The sequence below is a fragment of the Mustelus asterias genome, chromosome 2 (assembly GCF_964213995.1).
Source record: "Mustelus asterias chromosome 2, sMusAst1.hap1.1, whole genome shotgun sequence".
Taxonomy (NCBI): Eukaryota; Metazoa; Chordata; class Chondrichthyes; order Carcharhiniformes; family Triakidae; genus Mustelus; species Mustelus asterias.
The window spans coordinates 77,428,285-77,449,205 of record NC_135802.1 but is presented as its reverse complement, the minus strand read 5'-3'; the positions used below and the strand labels follow the sequence as shown (position 1 = coordinate 77,449,205).

The 20,921-nt window shown below is 42.1% G+C and overlaps 1 protein-coding gene across 1 annotated transcript in view; it reads right to left on the bottom strand.

Annotated features, from left to right (window-relative positions):
* hepacam2 (HEPACAM family member 2) overlaps window positions 1-20,921 on the bottom strand; it is a 104,744-nt gene that overhangs the window by 21,396 nt on the left and 62,427 nt on the right. Inside the window, exons 5-7 of the mRNA XM_078227876.1 lie at window positions 20,065-20,190; window positions 4,392-4,416; window positions 1,285-1,322 (exon numbers count right to left, since the gene is read on the bottom strand). Of these exons, the coding sequence (XP_078084002.1) occupies window positions 1,285-1,322; window positions 4,392-4,416; window positions 20,065-20,190 (189 nt within the window). The remainder of the gene's footprint in view (window positions 1-1,284; window positions 1,323-4,391; window positions 4,417-20,064; window positions 20,191-20,921) is intronic.

The following is a 20,921-nucleotide window of genomic DNA, read 5'->3' as shown; positions in this document are numbered from 1 at the left end:
AATCCCCATACTGGCTATGACACTTCATGCCTTCTTACCTTGATGTGACTGCCCATGTATGATGTGAAATGGTGTCCCTCAACCATTATAGCCACTTCTCTCTCTCTCTAACAGAGAGAAATGCTTATGGTCCCTTGTGGACTCTGGTTGGTTACCTTAGCTAATTGCACAGTACAATTAGTGACTAGTTAAATATTTGCCAATGATTTTAATTACATTTATCAAATGTTATTTCACATTATTCGGTATTACTCTGTGAAAAGATTTTGATCTTCTTAATGTGCTTCTTACATTTTTAATCAAAAGCACCATCTCCAACATGTGTTTACAATGCAGACATGACTTACAAAGTTATTTTATTCAACAGAACTGTATAGAACTATTCCTGATGCATTATTTCATTCAATTTGAAACTTAACAATTTCAAAGAGCACAGAGGGGTTATTTTAATGCAGTATAAACAAGGTGAGAAAAGACCAAACGTGCTTTTTACTGCTAGATATTTTAGAATTACAGAAGTTAGTAGCCATTCAGTCCATTATGTCTTTACAAGCCCTTTGCTAAAATAAATCCCATTGTGTTCTCACACCCTTGTAGGTTTCTGTCTTCCAAGTGACGATCTACTCTTCCTTTAAAATATTTAATGGTTTCTACCTTAACTATTCACTGTGGCAAAGCATCCCATGCTCTAACTGTTCTTTGCATAAAATTGTTTTTCTAGCCTCTCTCCTCACTCTCTTAATGACAATTCTAATTGATGACCATTCATCACTGCCTCAAGAACTCACCTGCAGCTGGGATTCTCTGGTCCCACTGCAATGGATGGAGATTTGGCTGAGCACTGAATCCTTCAGGACTTTAGAAACCATTATCAAACCTGTTTCTCTGCTTCACTGAAATTAGTCTCAAGACTCTGAGACACACTGGCCGGAATTTTACCACCTTGCCTGTCCTGGGATCGGGATGGACGAGGCTCGCAGAATGGAATTCTCCATTGGTCTTGGGCGAGGTTTTACGAGTCTCGCTCGAGCATAAAATCCCGGCAAACTATGACTGTAACACTGTCATAATCTTGTCCTTTACCATACACTTCACTGTACGCTGAGATGGTGAAATTAAAGTCTACCAGAAAGATTTCTCTTCTCCAAAGGTAATCAAATGCACTTTTGATATTAAATGATCTGCAGTTAGATCTAGACATACAAAAGTAAAATGTTCTCAGTTGCTTTCATTTACATGACCATACGTATAAGTTTTTAAATATGACTTTATTGTGAGTATTACCTGACACTTGGCGTGCTTGTATATAGTCTGTTGGTGACCTAAAATACATATTTTAAAAATTGAAAGCAGTGAGTTAGGAGCAAAATTGATTGCTTAGTTTTACCAAGAGCTATACCCAATTATCTGGTCAACATTCATTAACTTTTGAAGAGCAGAGTCTCCCAATTTTTAATTCCGCATATTTCAGATTAAATTTGTTTCTCCCTTGCTTTTTAAACAATTTTTGTGTGAACAAGTGCTTAAATACATAGAACAACCAAACTCAAGGACTTAGCCCTGTTCAGAGCTTTAGAACAGGGTTGAGAATTCTTGAATTTTTATGAAAAAATGCTTATTTATCAAAACTGTTTAATCTTCATTTGTCCTGTGTTTGAGATGGTGAGACCTGCATACCAATGGAGACTCATCCATCCTTTGCATCCTTGATAATGTTCATCTCTCCTCTGGACATACTCATGACCCTTTCACTCTAGCAATGCTCATTCACACATCCCACCCGACAATGCTGACTCTTCTGACATTGGCCAGACATAAGCCAGGGATTCTGGAAGGTGAGATGAGTGGAGGGAGGGGCCCCAATGGAGAGAGGTAGGTGCGTAGAGTAAAGGGTTAACATCAGAAGCATACACGATGCTGATATAACAATGATGTCAGATCATATGACTGAGACGTAAGAGAGATCTGCAAGGAGGAAAAGCTCCAATCTGGTGTAGCAGTCCAAATGTGTAAGTATTTTCTATAAATAAAAAGTAATGGTTTTGAAAAACAAGAATCAAGCAACATTCTTTGGAGAATAGAACTTCCCCAAAATCGCTTTCCAGATCCCAACCACACAATGAAACATAATGAGCATTTTCCAGTGGTACAGAAGGGTAAGTACTGTTAGAGATGCAGGAGAGGGAGAGAGTGAGGATGAGCTTTGTTGGTGGGGGGGATGGAGGGATGTTGCAAAAGGGGGGTGAGCATTGTCAGGGAGTGAGGGAGGAAGAGTAAGAATCACAGGGGGTGTAAGAGGAAAGTGAGCAGTGCCAGAGGAGCAAAAGAGGGGTGCAGGGGGGTGAACAATGTCAGGGGTGTAGTGGAGGTGAGTATTGGCAGGGATGAAGGAGGATATGAGCATCATCAGGGGTGCGGGGGAGATGAACATTATCAGGGGTGCGAAGGAGGTGAGTATAGGTAGAGCGTAAGTTAGTCATGTCATTGATCAATTCCAGCCTCCCAGATTGCCTGAATCCACTACAGTTCACCTATCAGCATTACAGTTCCACAGCAGATGCCATCTACCTGACCATACACTCACCTTGGATAACAAAGCCACTTATGTCAAACTCCTATTCATTGACTACAGCTCAGCCTTCAACACCATTATTCTTAAAAAAACTCACCTCCAAACTCCGTGGCCCAGGGCTCGGTTCCTTCCTGAGCGACTGGTTCCTAGACTTCCTAACCTACAGTCCACAATCAGTAAGGATAGGCAATGATACCTCCTCCATGATTATCCTCAACATCTCTGCAAGGCTGTATCCTCAGCCCATTACTATACTCCTTATAAACCTATGACTGTGTGGCCAAATTCCCCTCCAACTCAGTTTTCAAGTTTGCTGGTGACACCACCATAGTGGGATCTCAAACAATGATGAGACGGGGTACAGGAAAGAGATAGAGAATCTAGTGAACTGATATGATGACAATAATCTCTCCCTCAATGTCAGTAAAATGAAGGAGATAGCCATCAACTTCAGGAAGCATAGTAGAGGACATACCTCTGTCTACATCAATGGGGATGAGGTGGAAATGGTCAAGAGCTTCAAGTTTCTAGGTGTTCAGATCATCAACTACCTGACCTGGTCCGTCCACACCGACGCTACAGTTAAGAAACCCCACCAATGTCTACTTTCTCAGGAGGCTAAGGAAACTCCGCATGTCTGCTACGACTCTCACCAACTTTTACAGATGCACCATAGAAAGCATCCTTTCTGGATGTATCACAGCTTGGTATGACTCCTGTTCTGACCAAGACCGCAAGAAACTACAAAGGACCGTGAACAAAGCCCAGTCTATCACGCAAACCAGCCTCCCATCCATTGACTCCGTCTACGCTTCCCGCTCAGAAAAGCAGCCAGCATAATTAAGGACCCCACGCACCCCAGACATTCTCTCTTCCATTGGAAATAAGATACAAAAGACTGAGGTCATGTACCAATCAACGTAAGAACAGCTTCTTCCCTGCTGCTATCAGGCTTTTGAAGGGACCTACCTTATATTAAGTTGATCTTTCTCTACACCCCAGTTATGACTGTAACACTATATTCTGCATTCTCTCCTTTCCTGCTCTATGAACGGTATGCTTTGTCTGTATAGTATGCAAGAAACAATACTCTCACTGTATACTAATGTATGTGACAATAATAAATCAAATCAAATAGGAGGGGGTGAATATTATAATGGGTGCAGGGAGGTGAGTCTTGTCAGGGTTGAGGGAGGCAGGGTGAATATCATATTGGGGAGGCTGGAAAGTTGAGCATTATCTGGGATGTGCTCGAGTGTGTGTGCATTGTTGGAACTGTTGGGGTGTGAACACTATCAGGGATGCTGTCAGTTGGCATTATCAGGCATGCAGGGACGGTGACCATTGTCTGAGATGTGCGAGGGTAAGCATTGTTGTTTTTTTAGCCTTTTCCTATGCAGGACCTGCTGTTGATCACTGTCTGATACACCTGGCATTAATAACGTTTGAAGGATTGAGTAAATCTGGGTACATATAGTGCATCATGCCCAAGTCTCAGTATCAGACATATTCTCATCGTGTCTCAGCCAGTGCTATTCTGAAGTTTAATCGTCCTAGTAAATACTGTGCCTGTGTGCAGTTTGGGACTTCCACAGTGTCCCAAAATGCAACAGCTGCAAATGTCTGAACATTCCCTACTGTTATCATTGGAAATTTCTGTCCAATCTACTTAGCTTGAAATTCCACATTATCGGTTTTAGAATATCGAGTCTAGTGCAACGTTAAAATGAATCATTTTAGATGGAACAATTTCAGAAAATTATACAACCATGCGGCAGTTAAAAGTACAGATTTAAAAACAAATGTTATTTAGTTTTACCTGCGGTACAGTTCCTCTTTAATAACTGTAAGAAAAAAAAAATTCAGATATATTTATACAAGCTATGTGACAAATATAAATGCATTGAAAACCAAGCAGTCATACACAGTAAATGCCAGACATGTACTAGAATTACACTAAAGGTAATTAATGGTTATACAGATGTCTATTCCAATTTCAATTCTCTTCCCACACCTAGTGGTGCACTAAGGTTGACTTTCATCTGTTTCCATAGTTAATAATTCCTGCTTATAGCTTGAGGGGCACTACTCTGCATCAAACATGGCTGACCAGGAGTCTCTCCCACTCTTACTGCCAGCCATTGGCATGTTGAAGGAATTTGCATGTTAACATTCAATCTGTTTGGCCATATTATGAATGCACCTTCCTTGGTCATCAAGACCTGAGGTGGGACTTTAACCCGGAGTTTAAGGTTCAGAGGCAGGGAACGCAACCCATTGCACAGCAAAATCTCCTTAATACAGTTATGCTGCACCAGTATTTGTGGTAACAACTCAATAATGACATTTGAACATAGGATAATTATTGCAACCAGGTATTCATGTTGATGTACTGAATAATTATCACAAGCTCGGCATAAGTAAATAATGATACAAAAGTTCCTAGAAACTAGATATAAAATAAATCCTAAATGGAGCATTCATTCTGAAAACCTATCCCAGATCCCTCACCAAAATACGGTGGCCAATGGCCTCCTTCTGAGGTGTAACAGCTCTCTGAATATGAAAAGTAGTGTAACCCTTAATCTGTCAAAATGTCACAAATCTTGGACCAGAAATGATGCACAACCTCCAATTGCACAGAACATGCTGACTGTGCTTTAAAAATGATGGGCTGTCCATTTTTGTACATCCTGCTGATGCAGACTGCCACCTCAATGCACACTTTGGACAGGCAGCCAACCCTTCACCTGCAACCAAAAAACTGAGGGAAAAGTTGGATGTGGGAATTGTGGCTCCTATTTAAATTTCAGTGTAATAAGATTACCTCTTTGAGGAGTATGGAGTTGCTCCACAAGTCTCTCAAAACACCTATTTCAGGTCATCCATTGGGTGTATTTTGAGTAGATTCTATGCTTTGTTCCAAATGTTCAGCTGCTAATGTTGTTCAGCCACACCTTTACTGCTGACCCTCAACACAGGCTCCACTATGGGTTGTGGTTTAATACTGAATTACAGCAGAACTAGGTGACAAATATGAGTGGTATTTTTCCCTTTTCCATAGTTAAAGCAGTTGTGCTGCATTGTGTCACAGATTACCCTCTCTTAGATGGGCCAGGAACTTACCAGAAAAGAGAATTTTGGAAAAATTTAACTGGGCTGTGGAACTTTTCTCTCTTAAAATAATAAGTCTGAGGGGTGACCTGATTGGGTTGGTTAAGATTAAGAAAGTGTTTCATAATGCAGATGTAGAGAAGATGCTTCCTTTTGTGAGTGAGACAAAAATTAGTGGCCAGAAATAAAAGACTTCTTCTTCTTAGCCTTTTCACTCCTTGATGGATCATAGGTCATTGACAAATTCTCTCTATCTAATCTTGTTTTGGGCCAACTCTCCAGTTGTTGCCATCTATCGCTCTTGGCTGTCATCTCCTTTAAAGGTCAGCCACAAATAAATCAATAGGAAATTCAGGAGAAACATCTTTATCCAGAGGGTAATTAGAATATGGAATTTGCTACCAAAGGGAGTAGTTGAGATGAAAGTGAGGAAAGCTAGATAGGCACACGAGGCAGAATGATATAGAAGATGAGGGATAGATGAATAGGGCCTTCAGGAGAAATCTGTGGAGCATATACACCGGCTTGAACTTTTTGGACTGGGTGACCTGTTTCTGAAGTGTTATAACTTGGCAAGTGATTCCAGCATAGGCTTACTCACACAAACCACTTGCGGACTGGCTTAAAAAGCAATGGCTCCCAAACTTTTAACTATCTTTGAGGATATCACATGGTGCTTCTGACATTCCCAAACAGTTTATTTGCTTCTCTTGAGACTTTTAAATAGTTCAACTCATGGAATTTTCCTTCTGCCAAAGGAACGTTTCAAGTGATGTTTCCAATAGATCCACTGCTGACCAGACGTGCTCCTTCTGATATGTCAGCTGCAAAGAATTCAAGAATTTTGAAAAGCTGCAACTCAAAATGTCACAGGCTCTGTCCCTTTACTTTTGCAGATATGATTTTTCAACTTTCAACTGACTGGAAAGTTTGTAATTTGAACTGAGACAGAACAAACTTCTTAAAAATGCAAAGCCAAATTCCAACATGAAAGTGAGAAACAAATAAATCACCCTCAGCGTAGTGTGAAGAGAGAGACATTTTCGATAATCCAGACTCCCATCAAAACTCATAATTGTCTAAAGAAGAGACATTAAAAATGCAAAGTACTGGATATTGAAACAATGGCTCCAAGGACAGACACAGCCTAAGCCTGTTGCAAGTTAAGGGGAGACAGTGCTGTAGTGGTAATGTCACTAAACTAGCAATCCAGAGACCTGGCTGATACAATGGTGACATGAGTTTAAATCCCACCGTGACAGCTGGTGAAATTTGAAATTCAATTAATAACAAATAAATCTGGAATGGCTGGTGATGGTGATCATGAAACCATTGTTGATTGTTGTTAAAAACAATTGAAATTGTTCGCTCATGTTCCTTAGGTTAGGAAATTCCTTCCGTTCTTACCTGGTCTGGTTGACATGTAATTCTAGACCCACAGCAAAATGACTGACTCTTAAATGGCCTCGCAAGTCACTAAGTTGAAGGGCAATTGGGGAGGGGCAACAAATGCTGGTCTTGGCAGTGATGCTGACATCCCGTGAAAGAATTAAAAATACACAATGGCCGTTTCAAGGCAAGACTGCTCAGCCACTTGAGAGAGATCGCAAGTGATACAGACATTATCAACAAAGTCTTCAGCAGAAGAAAACAAGCTGTCCCCCCTCGCACTGTCCCCCCTCGCACTCTTTCTTTTGGAAAAAGATTGTCACCCAGTTTGAAGAGCCAACTCAACCAGAAAGTTCCCAGCAAACTGAGATCTCATAATAATTACGACGCCTTCTAAATCTGACTTCATTCAACAAACCAGCTGACCTAAATCAGCCGCAACACTTAAAATTTACACCTTCAGGACATTAAAAAGGCATTTGACCATGTATTATTTTTCTTGGAAGGCAGTGGCACGTGGTATTGTCACAGACTAATAATCCAGAAACCCAGGGTAATGTTCTCAGGGCCTGGGTTCGAATCCCACCACGGCAGATGGTGAAATTTGAATTCAATCAAAATCTGGAATTAAAAGTCTAAGACCACAAGACCACTGTCGATTGTTATAAATGCCAAACACAGTAGTGGCCACTGCTGGGACTACATAGCATCCCAAGAAGAACTGAAGATGGACCTCAGGTAAGTCCAGGCATTTTAGTTGGAGTCATTTTCATGACCCCAGTGAGATGGGGGACGGTGTACAGAGGTCAGGTTTTAAAGGCTTGGTGGAGGAGGTGAGAAGCACAAAGGGGATTATCATCTTGGGGGAGGGGACTCCTTTTTGCCTGCCTTTTATTCCATGCTGTGAAACCTGTCAGGCAACTTGACTTTCCCCTGCTTGCCCCAGCTATTTGCATTATTGCAGTGAAAGACGAAGGTGGTCCTTAAATGCCCATAAAGGTGGTCCTTAAATGTCAATAAAAGTCCTTAAATGTTATGGGGAGGTGATGGCCTGGTAGTATTATCACTGGGCTATTAATCCAGAAACTCAGCTACTGTTCTGGGATCTGGGTTTGAATCCCACCACAACAGATGGTGGAATTTGAATTGAATAAAAGAAATATCTGGAATTAAGAATCTACTGATGACCATGAAACCATTGTCGATTGTCAGAAAAACCCATCTGGTCATCAATGTCCTTCAGGGAAGGAAATCTGTCATCCTTACCTAGTCTAGCCTGCATGTGACTCCAGAGCCACAGCAATGTGGTTGACTCTCAACTGTCGCCGGGCAACTAGAGATGGCAATAAATGCTGGCCAGCCAGCGCGCCCATGTCCCATGAATGAATTTTTAAAATGGGACACTTGTGAATCTCAATCAGCTTAAGGATGTGTGCAGGCTGCCTGAGGCCTTATCCTCCACCTGTAATATGGGGGCCAGCTTGCTGTAGGGGAGGAGGCAGTGGGCTGGCCAGCCGCTTTATTTTACATGCCCCCTACCTTTAAATATATGGCAGGAGGGGGGCATAAAATTCATGCCAAGGAATCAGGCTGTATTCAAATATTCCGTTACCAGATATTTTGTTACTTGAGTCATTGCTTGTCGATTTACTTATTTTTTGAGAATTCACTCAATTCTTCCATGGGTTTTGCGAGATAGACTGAAATGCCTAACTTTGATTTTACACCACATGTCTGTGCTCTAAGAATCCATAGATTGGAAATTGCTGCTGTAACATCAACCAGACAGTAATCGGTTCATTAAATTTTTTTAGATGCATTTTCCTCTGCTCGTTAATATGTGGTACTGATTTCAGTACAACACCAACAACATGCATTTATATAGCACCTGTAATGTAACAAAATGTTGCAGGAGTAAATCACGCTATCGGATATATGCATGGCTGACTGGCCAATAGAGCAACAACAGATATATGAATTCAGAACTGCAATAAGGAGCTATTTAAATATCTGCAGGAGAGAGTGATTAGTTCAGAGAAATTGCTATAAAATGTAAACAGTCAATGCTTTTAACAGCCCTTTTAAAATGCTGCAATTGAAACAGAGTATTGCAACAAGACTTAAAAGGCAGTGGTTTAACATAAAATGAAGGGCACTGTTCCCCAAAGTGTCTTATGCTAAAGGTTTAGGAACAAACCTTTTCTGAAACTGCAGTGGTCACGGAGGCATGCAAGCTGACCTTAATAAACTGTTCAGACTAAAATAGATGTTTTTATGGCAGGTATCTGTTCAAAATAGATAAGCAACCAATTTGTTCTCTTATAACCTGGAAGTCATTTTGTACTGAACCATAATCATCATAAATAGAACAGCATTCTTGCAGTGCAACCACAAGGGAATAGAACAAAGGACAAAGAACAGTACAGCACAGGAAACAGGCCCTTCGGCCCACCAAGCCTGTGCCGCTCATTGTCCAACTAGACCATTCGTTTGTATCCCTCTATTCCCAGACTGCTCATGTGACTATCCAGGTAAGTCTTAAACGATGTCAGCGTGTCTGCCTCCACCACCCTACTTGGCAGCGCATTCCAGGCCCCCACCACTCTCTGTGTAAAAAACGTCCTCTGATATCTGAGTTATACCTCGCCCCTCTCAGCTTGAGCCCGTGACCCCTCGTGGTTGTCATCTCTGACCTGGGAAAAAGCTACCCACTATTCACCCTATCTATACCCTTCATAATTTTGTACACCTCTATTAGGTCTCCCCTCATTCTCCGTCTTTCCATGGAGAACAAGCCCAGTTTACCCAATCTCTCCTCATAGCCAAGACCCTCCATACCAGGCAACATCCTGGTAAACCTTCTCTGCACTCTCTCTAAAGCCTCCACATCCTTCTGGTAGTGCAGCGACCAGAACTGGATGCAGTACTCCAAATGTGGCCTAACCAGCGTTCTATACAGCTGCATCATCAGACTCCAGCTTTTATACCCCGTCCTATAAAGGCAAGCATACCATATGCCTTCTTCACCACCTTCTCCACCTGTGCTGCCACCTTCAAGGATTTGTGGACTTGCACACCTAGGTCCCTCTGTGTTTCTATACTCTTGATGGCTCTGCCCTACATTAGTTCTTCCAAAATGCATCACTTCGCATTTATCTGGATTAAATTCCATCTGCCATTTCTCCGCCCAATTTTCCAGCCTATCTATATCCTGCTGTATTGTCCGACAATGTTCATTGCTATCCGCAAGTCCAGCTATCTTCATGTCATCCGCAAACTTGCTGATAACACCAGTTACACCTTCTTCCAAATCATTTATATATATATCACAAATAGCAGATGTCCCAGTACAGAGCCCTGCGGAACACCACTGGTCACAGACCTCCAGCCAGAAAAAGACCCTTCGACTGCTACCCTCTGTCTCCTGTAGCCAAGCCAGTTTTCTACCCATCTAGCCACCTCTCCTTGTATCCCATGAGCCTTAACCTTCTTAACCAACCTGCCATGTGGGACTTTGTCAAATGCCTGACTGAAATCCACATAGATGGCATCCACGGCCCTTCCTTCGTCAACCGTTTTTGTCACTTCCTCAAAAAACTCCACCAAATTTGTAAGGCACGACCTCCCTCTTACAAAACCATGCTGTCTGTCACTAATGAGATTGTTCCGTTCTAAATGCGCATACATCCTGTCTCTAAGAATCCTCTCCAACAACTTCCCTACCACAGACGTCAAGCTCACTGACCTATAATTACCCGGGTTATCCCTGCTACCCTTGTTAAATAACGGTACCACATTCGCTATCCTCCAATCCTCAGGGACCTCACCTGTGTCCAATGAAGAGACAAAGATTTCCGTCAGAGGCCCAGCAATTACATCTCTTGTCTCCCTGAGCAGTCTAGGATAGATGCCATCAGGCCCTAGGGATTTGTCAGTTTTAATGTTACCTAAAAAACCTAACACTTCCTCCCTTGTAATGGAGATTCTCTCTAACGGGTCAACACCTCCCTCTGAGACACTCCCAGTCAACAAGTCCCTCTCCTTCGTGAATACCGATGCAAAGTATTCATTTAGGATCTCCCCTATTCCCTTGGGTTCTAAGCATAATTCCCCATGGTAAGAATATTTACCATGCACAGCCACGCAACATCATGGAAGACATGCAATGAGCAACTGCATTAATCAAAGTAATCCAAAAATAATAAAGAATATTCAGAAGAAACCCTTGTAAAGTAACCTAGCTAATCAGTGTATGAGATAATGGAGGAGTGAAACTTGAAAGGATGGGACTTTTATATTTCAGGCTTTAGAAAACAAGGTACTAAGTAGGTCAGCAAGGAAGCAATGCATGTGTAGGACATGTTGTGAGATAGGATATGGACAGCAGAATTTTGATGTGTGAAAGTACACACAGGGTAGAGCATGGGCCAGAAGGAATTGGACTGGTTGAGTCTGGCAAAAGCATAGATGAGGATATCAGTGGTAGAGGTATTAAGATAACAGTGGAAAGAGAATAATTACGGAAATGGAATGAGATTATTATTGTGATAACGAGGATATGAAGCTCATTTTGGAGTTGAACGGGACGTCAAGGTTTCAAATATTGGTGTGGACTGAGAGAGTGGCTGGTGAGGGGGATGAAGTCAGTGATGTGGGAATGGAGTTTGTGTAAGGATCAACGATCATGACTTCAGTTTATCAAATGTTTCACTGGAGGAAATTGCGATTAATTGAAAACTGGATGTTAGACAATAGTCTGACATCATAGATCCATGCAAGGGTTGACAAATGTGATGGAGAGGTAAGACCACCCCACCTGCCACAAGAATCGTAGCAGGGGGGACAGAAAATTCGGCAGACCTTGTAAAGGTCCGTTGATCTCGGGCGGGAATTTCTGGTCTTGGGGTGCATCTGGCTATAAGATCCTATTCCATGTGTCATCAATACATGAGAGCCTAAATGGATCTGTTGGTCACACAATGCACATTTATGGAGCATAATCTCTTAGAAGAATGATCCCTGGAATGAAGAGCTTGTCATATGAGGAATGGTTGAGGACTCTAGGTCTGTACTCATTGGAGTTTAGAAGGATGAGGGGGGATCTTATTGAAACTTACAGGATATTGTGAGGCCTGGATAGAGTGGATGTGGAGAGGATGTTTCCACAAGTAGGAAAAACTAGAACCAGAGGGCACAACCTCAGGCTAAAGGGACGATCCTTTAAAACAGAGATGAGGAGGAATTTCTTCAGCCAGAGAGTGGTGAATCTGTGAAACTCTTTGCTGCAGAAGGCTGTGGAGGCCTGGTCATAGAGTGTCTTTAAGATAGAGCTAGATAGGTTCTTGATTAATAAGGGGATCACGGGTTATGGGGAAAAGGCAGGTGAATGGGGATGAGAAAAATAACAGTAATGATTGAATGGCAGAGCAGACTCGATGGGCCGAGTGGCCTAATTCTGCTCCTATGTTTTATGGTCTTACAGTTCATGTGAGCTATTGCATTTTAGTTAAGGGTCTGGTTGAGCACTTAAATGGTTGTAGTCTTGTAAAATTAACAGCCCAAGTGAAAAAGGCAGCCCTGTTATTCTGCTGTGACTGATAGTGGGAAAGAAGGTGATTGTTTCATGAGTCATGAATTTTTGTCAATTTCTGCAGGAATGATCAGCAGACACGGCTAACCCTGCTGATTGTCCCTGCTCAGGTTTAGAATGAGCTGAAGGAACAAATATTGAAAGCCATGGTCAACTTGCCAGATGCCAACCCTACGCTTAAGGTTGTTTGAATTCATGAAGCAAACAGCACAGCTCTACAAATGCCTCTATACTAAATCTCAGCTCTGGAGTCATTGCCCTGCAATAATTGCCAAGTTCTGCATCTAGCCCTGCAAAATGCAATGAGCGTGTAGAAATGAATCTAAACAGAATACCAGAGCCACCACCTGACATTCATGCTCCTGTTCATTCCTTTCCATTAAAAAAAAGAGCCAGGTGAGTACTCAAAGCAATCCCCATTGCACTGAACTTTCTGTCAGCAAAATCTCAATAAAATAGCAATTCCCTTCACAATTCTGCCAGCCAAGAACCTCACACAGCTGCACTGCCTCATTTCTACTTGTGATGCACTAAAAGTGAAATTTGCTGTAATTCTCCCTCAACAGGTAATTGTGCTGGAAATAAGCCTATAATGCTGCCTTAAGTACAAAAGCATACAACGTTCTATTTAAAACTTACACCAGCAGAAACTACTGAGTACTCATCTAAGAGCATTGTAGTAGTAATTGCAATTTCACCTTATTGCAGTAAGCACAGCTTACATTCCCCTTGTAAAAGAAAAATTGGAAACACTCCTTAAAATCCATCACTAGCGAAGGTTTTAGGGAATACTTACTTGATACAAAAGCAAAATACTGCAGATGCTGGAAGTCTGAAATAAAATGAATACTTAGCAGGTCAAGCAGCATTTGTAGAGAGAGAAACTTCAGGCCAGGTACTGATGAAAGGTCATCAACCTCTTGCATTGGGATTTTAGGTGGAGACAATGTCAGGGGTAGATCCACCTCTGTTGGCCCAGGAAGGTCTGACAGAACTTTATGGTCATCAGGCAGTTAACTGCCTGAGGTCGTGGCTTCAGCCTCCATGAGGAAGGATGTCCAAAGAACTATAAGCCGGTCAGAAAGCCAGCAGCCCTCCAGTCTGAGCACCGGCACTGACAGCAGTGACTACTACTGATAGTAAAATAAAATTAATTGGCTGCTTAAGGGTTACAATTGGTCCAAGAATGGGTGGGCTGCCTGAGAGCTGTACTACATTGTTAAAATACCAGCAGAGGTGGCACAGCCTCCCATTGCAATCCCATCTCACTTTACACCCTCCTAATACCAACTTGCACCTGGGGCGGGGAAGGAAAGTAATCGCAGCTATTAAATATTTTTCTCTTTCCACAAATGCTACATGACCTGTTGAGTATTTTCTACTTTTATTCCTTACATTGGCAGTGATTTTGTGTTTAGTCTAAAGTCTGCCATCAGAGTAATGCTCAAACAAGGAGAATGTGTATTGTTATTGAAGTCTTGGCCATCTTCAGGTTTGTTTAGTGTTATGATATGGCAGGTATAATTGCTGGGCTGACCAAATCTCAAAGGGGAACTTAGGTAAACACAATGATATTTAATTTGTATTTTATTATGATGAGAAGATACATGTACTGAAGTCAGGAGTTCAAAATCCAATACCACTTCTAGAAATTTTAAATATTAAATTTAAACATTTATAAACAAAAGATTATAATTACAAAGTGAAGAATTAGTTTTACAATAACTTTCACAAAAAAATTAAGGAAAGATTGGAAGTTGTGTTAGATAGTGACCATGTGAGATCCTAATGAGAGCTTTCACAGCTCTCTCTATGCTGAGAGAGCTGTGCAAGAAGCAAAGTGAGCCATCTCCAGAAAACTCAGAGAAGTATCCACTTGTTCCAGAAAGCAGGGTTTTGTATAAAGCCTTGGATTTCCATTGTGGAATGAAAGGGAGAGTGAAGCTCTGTGAAATGCCTCTCCTATAGCAATAGGTGTGCCTTGTGGTAATATTAATGGATTTTTAAAATAGATTAGGGACTATTGCCTAAAAATGGTGTTTATTTGTGTGTTTAACTAAGTAGAAATCTTTTGTGGAAATTATTGTGAAACACACACACACACACACACAGACTGCTTCACAGTATACCTCAGTAACACTGAAAACAAAATTATGGGGGCAATTCAGATCAAAGGGACATCATTGCAGGGATCGTGGGGCTGGCCAGTGATTGAGCTGACTAGCGATTGTTATGATGTGGAGATGCCGGTGTTGGACTGGGGTAAACACAGTAAGAAGTTTAACAACACCAGGTTAAAGTCCAACAGGTTTATTTGGTAGCAAAAGCCACAAGCTTTCGGAGCCTTAAGCTCCTTCTTCAGGTGAGTGAGAATTCTGTTCACAAATAGCGATTGTTAGGCCAGCATTGAGGGGCTACCGTGCATACGCCAAACTCCGCTCTGACAGATAGGTGCACGCGCAGTGGCCCGCTCAGTGCTATGCTGCAGGCCTCTCCAATGGGAATAGGCCCCACCCATAGCTTTTTCATAAGATTCACGCTGGTGACCTCTGCAGTGCACAGAGTGTGGGAAATTCATTTTGAATTACTCGTTTTTACGCAAATTCGACACTTTGAATTTTTTTGGGAGAATCCTACCCTACGTTTTTTACACATTCGTTTCCGTATTCACAGTTAATTTGGCTGGAAACACATTTGCTTGCAAATTCAAACAGTTGTGTGTTTAAGCCACGAGTTCAAGACATGCACAATAAAGTCTAGTCTTGGAAGTGTTATTCTTTGACTGCTTAGGTGGACATTAAGGAAACCATGGTATTACTGGAAGATGGACAGAAGGTTTCCCTACAGCTAATGTTGTTCCCATGACCAAAGTCAAAACACAAATCAACTGATTATTTATCTTGCTTGCTGTTTGGGATTTTGTTATGTGTAAACTGGATGCTGCCTTTTGTATACAAAACAGTGATTACAACTCATAAAGCACTTGGAGACATTCTAGCAGGTGCTTTATAACACATTGGGGTAGAAAATTGGACTTATTTTTATAAATGGTTGCGCTAAGACCTAATTTCAGCAACTAGCATCCTTTCCCCAAATGACACCCAAAAGGTTTTGTAGACAACCCTGGTGGCCAATTGAAACAAGCGTTTGGCTATTTACATACGTGCATGGCAGCTACTTCAGGGCTCAATCCTTGCCGAAAGCAATGTTAACCTCCCCATTCACTTTCTAGCAAAACACTCGACTAACTGCTCTCCCTAGTTACATGTTTCATTAACTGCAACTTACCCAAAAGATTCTGCCACCCAAGTTCTGTCCCAAATTAAACACCATCCTATCACACTTCTGGTCAAACTTCTTTGTTTTCAACCCCAATATATAACATTTTAAAAATCCTCCATGACCCTGCCACTCCTGCTCTTCCAATTCCAGTTTCCTCTTCATCAATCCCCTTGCTCCACATTTGGCTCCATATTAGTCAACAATATCAGATCAATTCTATCCCAAAATCTCTCCATCATTTTTACTCTCACTGCAGAATCACTGTTACTGTGTGGTTGGGGGCAGAGGGGAATCATTACCTACATACAGAACAGGTAGCCCTTGTTGCCGATCAGCCACTCTCTACTTAGACGTGAAAGCTCAAAGATGACAAGAGTGGCACAAGATAAAAGCACTGTGATAGCTGCCAAGATGGTGGGTATTGATCAACATGATGGGCTGTGCTTGAACACTCACCATCTGCACATTATGGGAGTGGAACCCTTTCCGGTTTCCTCATTAAGATGTGATACCCACAGAAACACAACTGAGCACACAGCTATTCTTGGGAAGTCCACTGTTCTGGCAAAGTGATATGCTCTCTTCTCCTGCTTCTCTCTGTTTAGAGTCAGCTCTCCTGGTGTACAAAGCTTCAGTGACCTCCCTGGTGCAGAGAAACATTGATGATTTTGCCACTCCCAGCATGGAAGCATCCTCCAGTGTAGAAATTGAAAACCACAGTGACTTCAATGGCCACCAGCATCCTTACCATGCTGGCTGATATTTGGTCCAGTTTGAGGAGATGGCACAATTCAGTGTTCAGACGCTTGGTGAAGCAGAGGTGCCTTAAATACCGTTGCTGGCTTATGCTCTCTGAAGCCCCTACATGATTAACACCTTGTGTTGAAAGCCCTCAAGCTCCTCGCTCTGTGAAATACTTCCCTGCTGCACTCCAAGGCGTGTAACAGCCCAAAAGGACCTGCAACTATAGTCCCCATGACTGGGAGCAAGATTTCTACTCAGGGGCCTTTAAAATCCACTCCACTCCTGGCAAAGGTCCAGCATCACTCCCTTCTGAGTCAAAGAACTTGTGTGTGGTCCTCCAACAACACAGTTCCCAGTACTTCCACTAACTCTTCAGCAGCAAACAAAAGTCTGAAGCACCTCAATAGAACAACATCAGTCTGCCCACTCTATTTACTTCCAGTGCACTCAGGAGATGCCCGCACTATCGCCCTTCCGAACACGTCAATAAGTGCAGGTCATGCTGGAAGCTGACCTGAGCAGACCACTGTCATCTTTAACACCTCTGGGCTGCTGTGGCAGTGAATTTTACAGCCTGAGTTTCTTTCTTGTGAAGAATGCATCAAGCAGATTTTGTTTTTAAGTGTTCATAGAAATGTCATTACATTTTATGATAACTTGTGTTTTAAAATCTGTTAATTAGCAAAATTCCACACATCCATTGTCTAATGGCCAACTAGTGACTGGTTTTCTTGCAGAGAAGTAAGCCGTCACTTTGGGATCTAGTTGGCATCAAGATAAAATGTTTGGTGATAAGAGACTGGAATAAAGTCAGTTCTCTGTGATAGACTGGGCAATCCTGAGCTCGGTGAATTCACGATAATCCAAATTATTGCCACATAACCCAGCAAAGGACATGGGTCAAAACCAATAATTGGTGATCCCAGTAATCTGTAGCCATTTGTCTCATTGTCAGCACCAATGTCATCACCAAACCCTGAATACTTGAACAGTAATGATAACTGGCCAGCAAGTTTGGTTTACATCACGCTTGGAGCTTGGATTCTTCTTACTCGATTTCAAATTGCGCTGGAAGCTGGTTTTTTAATAGCTATCATTCTAGCTAACCTGTGTTCCATGCGGTATTAGTAAGTTAGCTCCAACAATATCTATAAGCTCTTCTGTGGCTAAGTTTGGATTTTTGAGAATCTTTACCTTAGCTCTTCAGAATAAATTAAGTGAGGTCCGATATGGATCAGTGTATACATTCCACAACAGATAAAGTAAAGCGGTAAACAAAGAATGAAGAACAAAAAACAGTACAACACAAGAACAAACCCTTAGGCCCACCAGGTCTGCATCGACACAATACTTATTTCTAAAGACCTTTCATCTCTGTGCAACCCGTATCCCTCTATTCCCTGTCTATTTATGCATCTGTCAAGATGTCTCTTAAATGTTACTATTGTATCCACCTCCTCTGGCTGCGCATTCCAGGCACTTACCACTCTCTATGTAGAACCATAGAAACCCTACAATGCAGAAGGAGGCCATTCAGCCCATCAAACCTGCATCAACAACAATCCGACCCAGGCCTTATCCCCGTAACCTCACATATTTACCCCGCTAATCCCTCTGACCAAGCATCCTGGGACACTAAGGGGCAATTTAGCATGGCCAATGCACCTAACCCACAATGTGGGAGGAAACCAGAGCACCCAGAGGAAACCACACAGTCACGGGAAGAACGTGCAAACTCCACGTAGACAGTGACCTAGGCCAGGAATCAAACCCAGATCCCTGGGGCTGTGAGGCAGCAGTGCTAAACACTGTGCCACCATGCCGCCCCATGTAAAAAGCTTGCCTCTCACATCTTTTTTCAACTTTCCCCATTTTACCCTAAACCGATGTCTGCTAGTAATTGCCCCTGTGTGAAATTCTCGGGCATTTGTTTTGGAGTTTCTTAAGTAAGGTAAAGGGTTTCAGGGCATATCAGACATGGTTGAACAAAACATAGAAAATTGCTGAATAGAAGCACAAAAGGTCCACGAATCACAGAAGGAAAACAGTAATGCAATACAATGTACTTCTTCAATGAAAGGCCAACACTTTACATTGCACAGACCATGTCAGCAGCGATTGAAACAATGGGCAGGCTAATTAACCACACAAACTCCAAGGTGAAATATAAGTTTTGCCTGGTATGGAGGGCATTAGCTATGAGGAGAGGTTGGAGAAACTTGGTTTGTTCTCACTGGAGCGACGGAGCTTGAGGGGAGACCTGATAGAAGTCTACAAGATTATGAGAGGCATGGACAGAGTGGATAGTCAGAAGTTTTTTCCCAGGGTGGAAGAGTCAATTACTAGGGGGCATAGGTTTAAGTTGCGAGGGCAAGGTTTAAAAGAGATGTACGAGGCAGATTCTTTACACAGAGAGTAGTGGGTGCCTGGAACTCGCTGCCAGGGGAGGTAGTGGAAGCGGATACGATAGTGACTTTTAAGAGGCATCTTGACAAGTACATGAATGAGATGGGATTAGAGGGATATGGTCCCCGGAAGGTTAGGGGGTTTTAGTTAAGTCGGGCAGCATGGTCGGTGCAGGCTTGGAGGGCCGAAGGGCCTGTTCCTGTGCTGTAATTTTCTTTGTTCTTTGTTCTTACGCCATAATTTGACTGGCCAATGGCCAACTGCCAACCATGTGAATTATAAATAAATTGCAACCAGCCTTACAAATAGAACTAACAACGCCTTGGACAAGAAGTCTATGAGAATCTGCCCATTTTATTTTTATTGCATTTCCAATTAAAATAATGTCTCTTGTTCTGTCTTGAAGATGCTGCCTTGTGTCAGTGTATGGGACACAATGCACCAACTGCCCTTCAGTACCTAACCCAATTTTCCACTCTTTATGTTTGGATCCAGACAATGAATATCAGCAAGGCTGACTGCAGAGTGTATCATCACCAAGCTTGGCCTTGTTCTCACCCAAAATACAGTTTCCAGCAAGAGGAACTGCACTCTGGTTGATGTTGTTTTCTCCTCCTTCACTCCAAAGCACTAAAGTTAATCATAATGCCCAACCACCATTCCTGATTAAATCAGCAAAGGCATTACAGACACAGAATTCTTCACGACCTGTGTACCTCGATACTACACCAGATGATATATTTGTCCACTAAAACCATTACAACAGCTCTCAAAGTAAAATTGCTTTAAACTTTTTTTTAAAATAGAGGCAATTCATTGCAAAACCTTTACTAACATTCTGAAGTAAATGTGACAGTAACAACCTAGAAATATGGAAATATGGAAATGTTTCCGGGTGTCAAATGGGTGACAAAGTTCAGAACAAATACCACAAAATTGATCTTGATTTTAGTTGATGACAGCATACCTTTTCGAGGATAATATTTTCTCAGGAGAAAGTAAAGCAGTATACAGACAATCAGTGTCAGTGACAGTCCAACAATGATTCCCAAAGAATGAAGAGAACTTCCTTTTTGTTTCTGTCTTTCTTGACCTGTTGAGGGAAATTCATCATACAATCAGAAGACATTAGCTAAATCTTCTTACATAGAATCATAGAATATAGGAACAGAGTAGGTCATTCAGACCTTCGAGCCTGCTGCACCATTCATTACAATTATGGCAAATCATCCAAATCAATAGCTCGAACCTGCCTTCCCCCTATATCCTTTGATCTCCTTCACCCCAAGCACTATATGTAACTCATTCCTGAAAGCATACAATGTTTTGGCCTCAATTGTTTTCCGTGGTAGCAAATTCCACAGGCTTATCACTCTCTGGGTGAAGAAATTTCTCCTCATCTCAGTCCTAAATGGTTTACCCTGTATCCTTAAATTATGACCCCTGGCTCTGGATGCCCCCACCATCAATAACGTCCTTCCTGTATCTACCTGTCTAGTCCTGTCAGAATTTCATAGGTTTCAAAGAGATGCCTCCTCATTCTTCGAAATTCCAGCGCATATAATCCTAATGGACTCAATCTCCCCTCATACATCAGTCCCGCCATCCCAGGAATCTGTCAATGTAGAATTCAGAATAGATAATACCTACCCCCACCCCATCTCCCCCACCTCCCCCACCGCCCCCCCCCCAAAAAAAAGTGTGACAATTGACAAGTCTAGTAACATTCTGTGCTTGTGAGTTTTACACCAAATAGTAATGTTGATAAAGAAGAGGGAATTGAAAATCTTTGGGGGAGCTTATGCGACATTACCACCTGTAGGA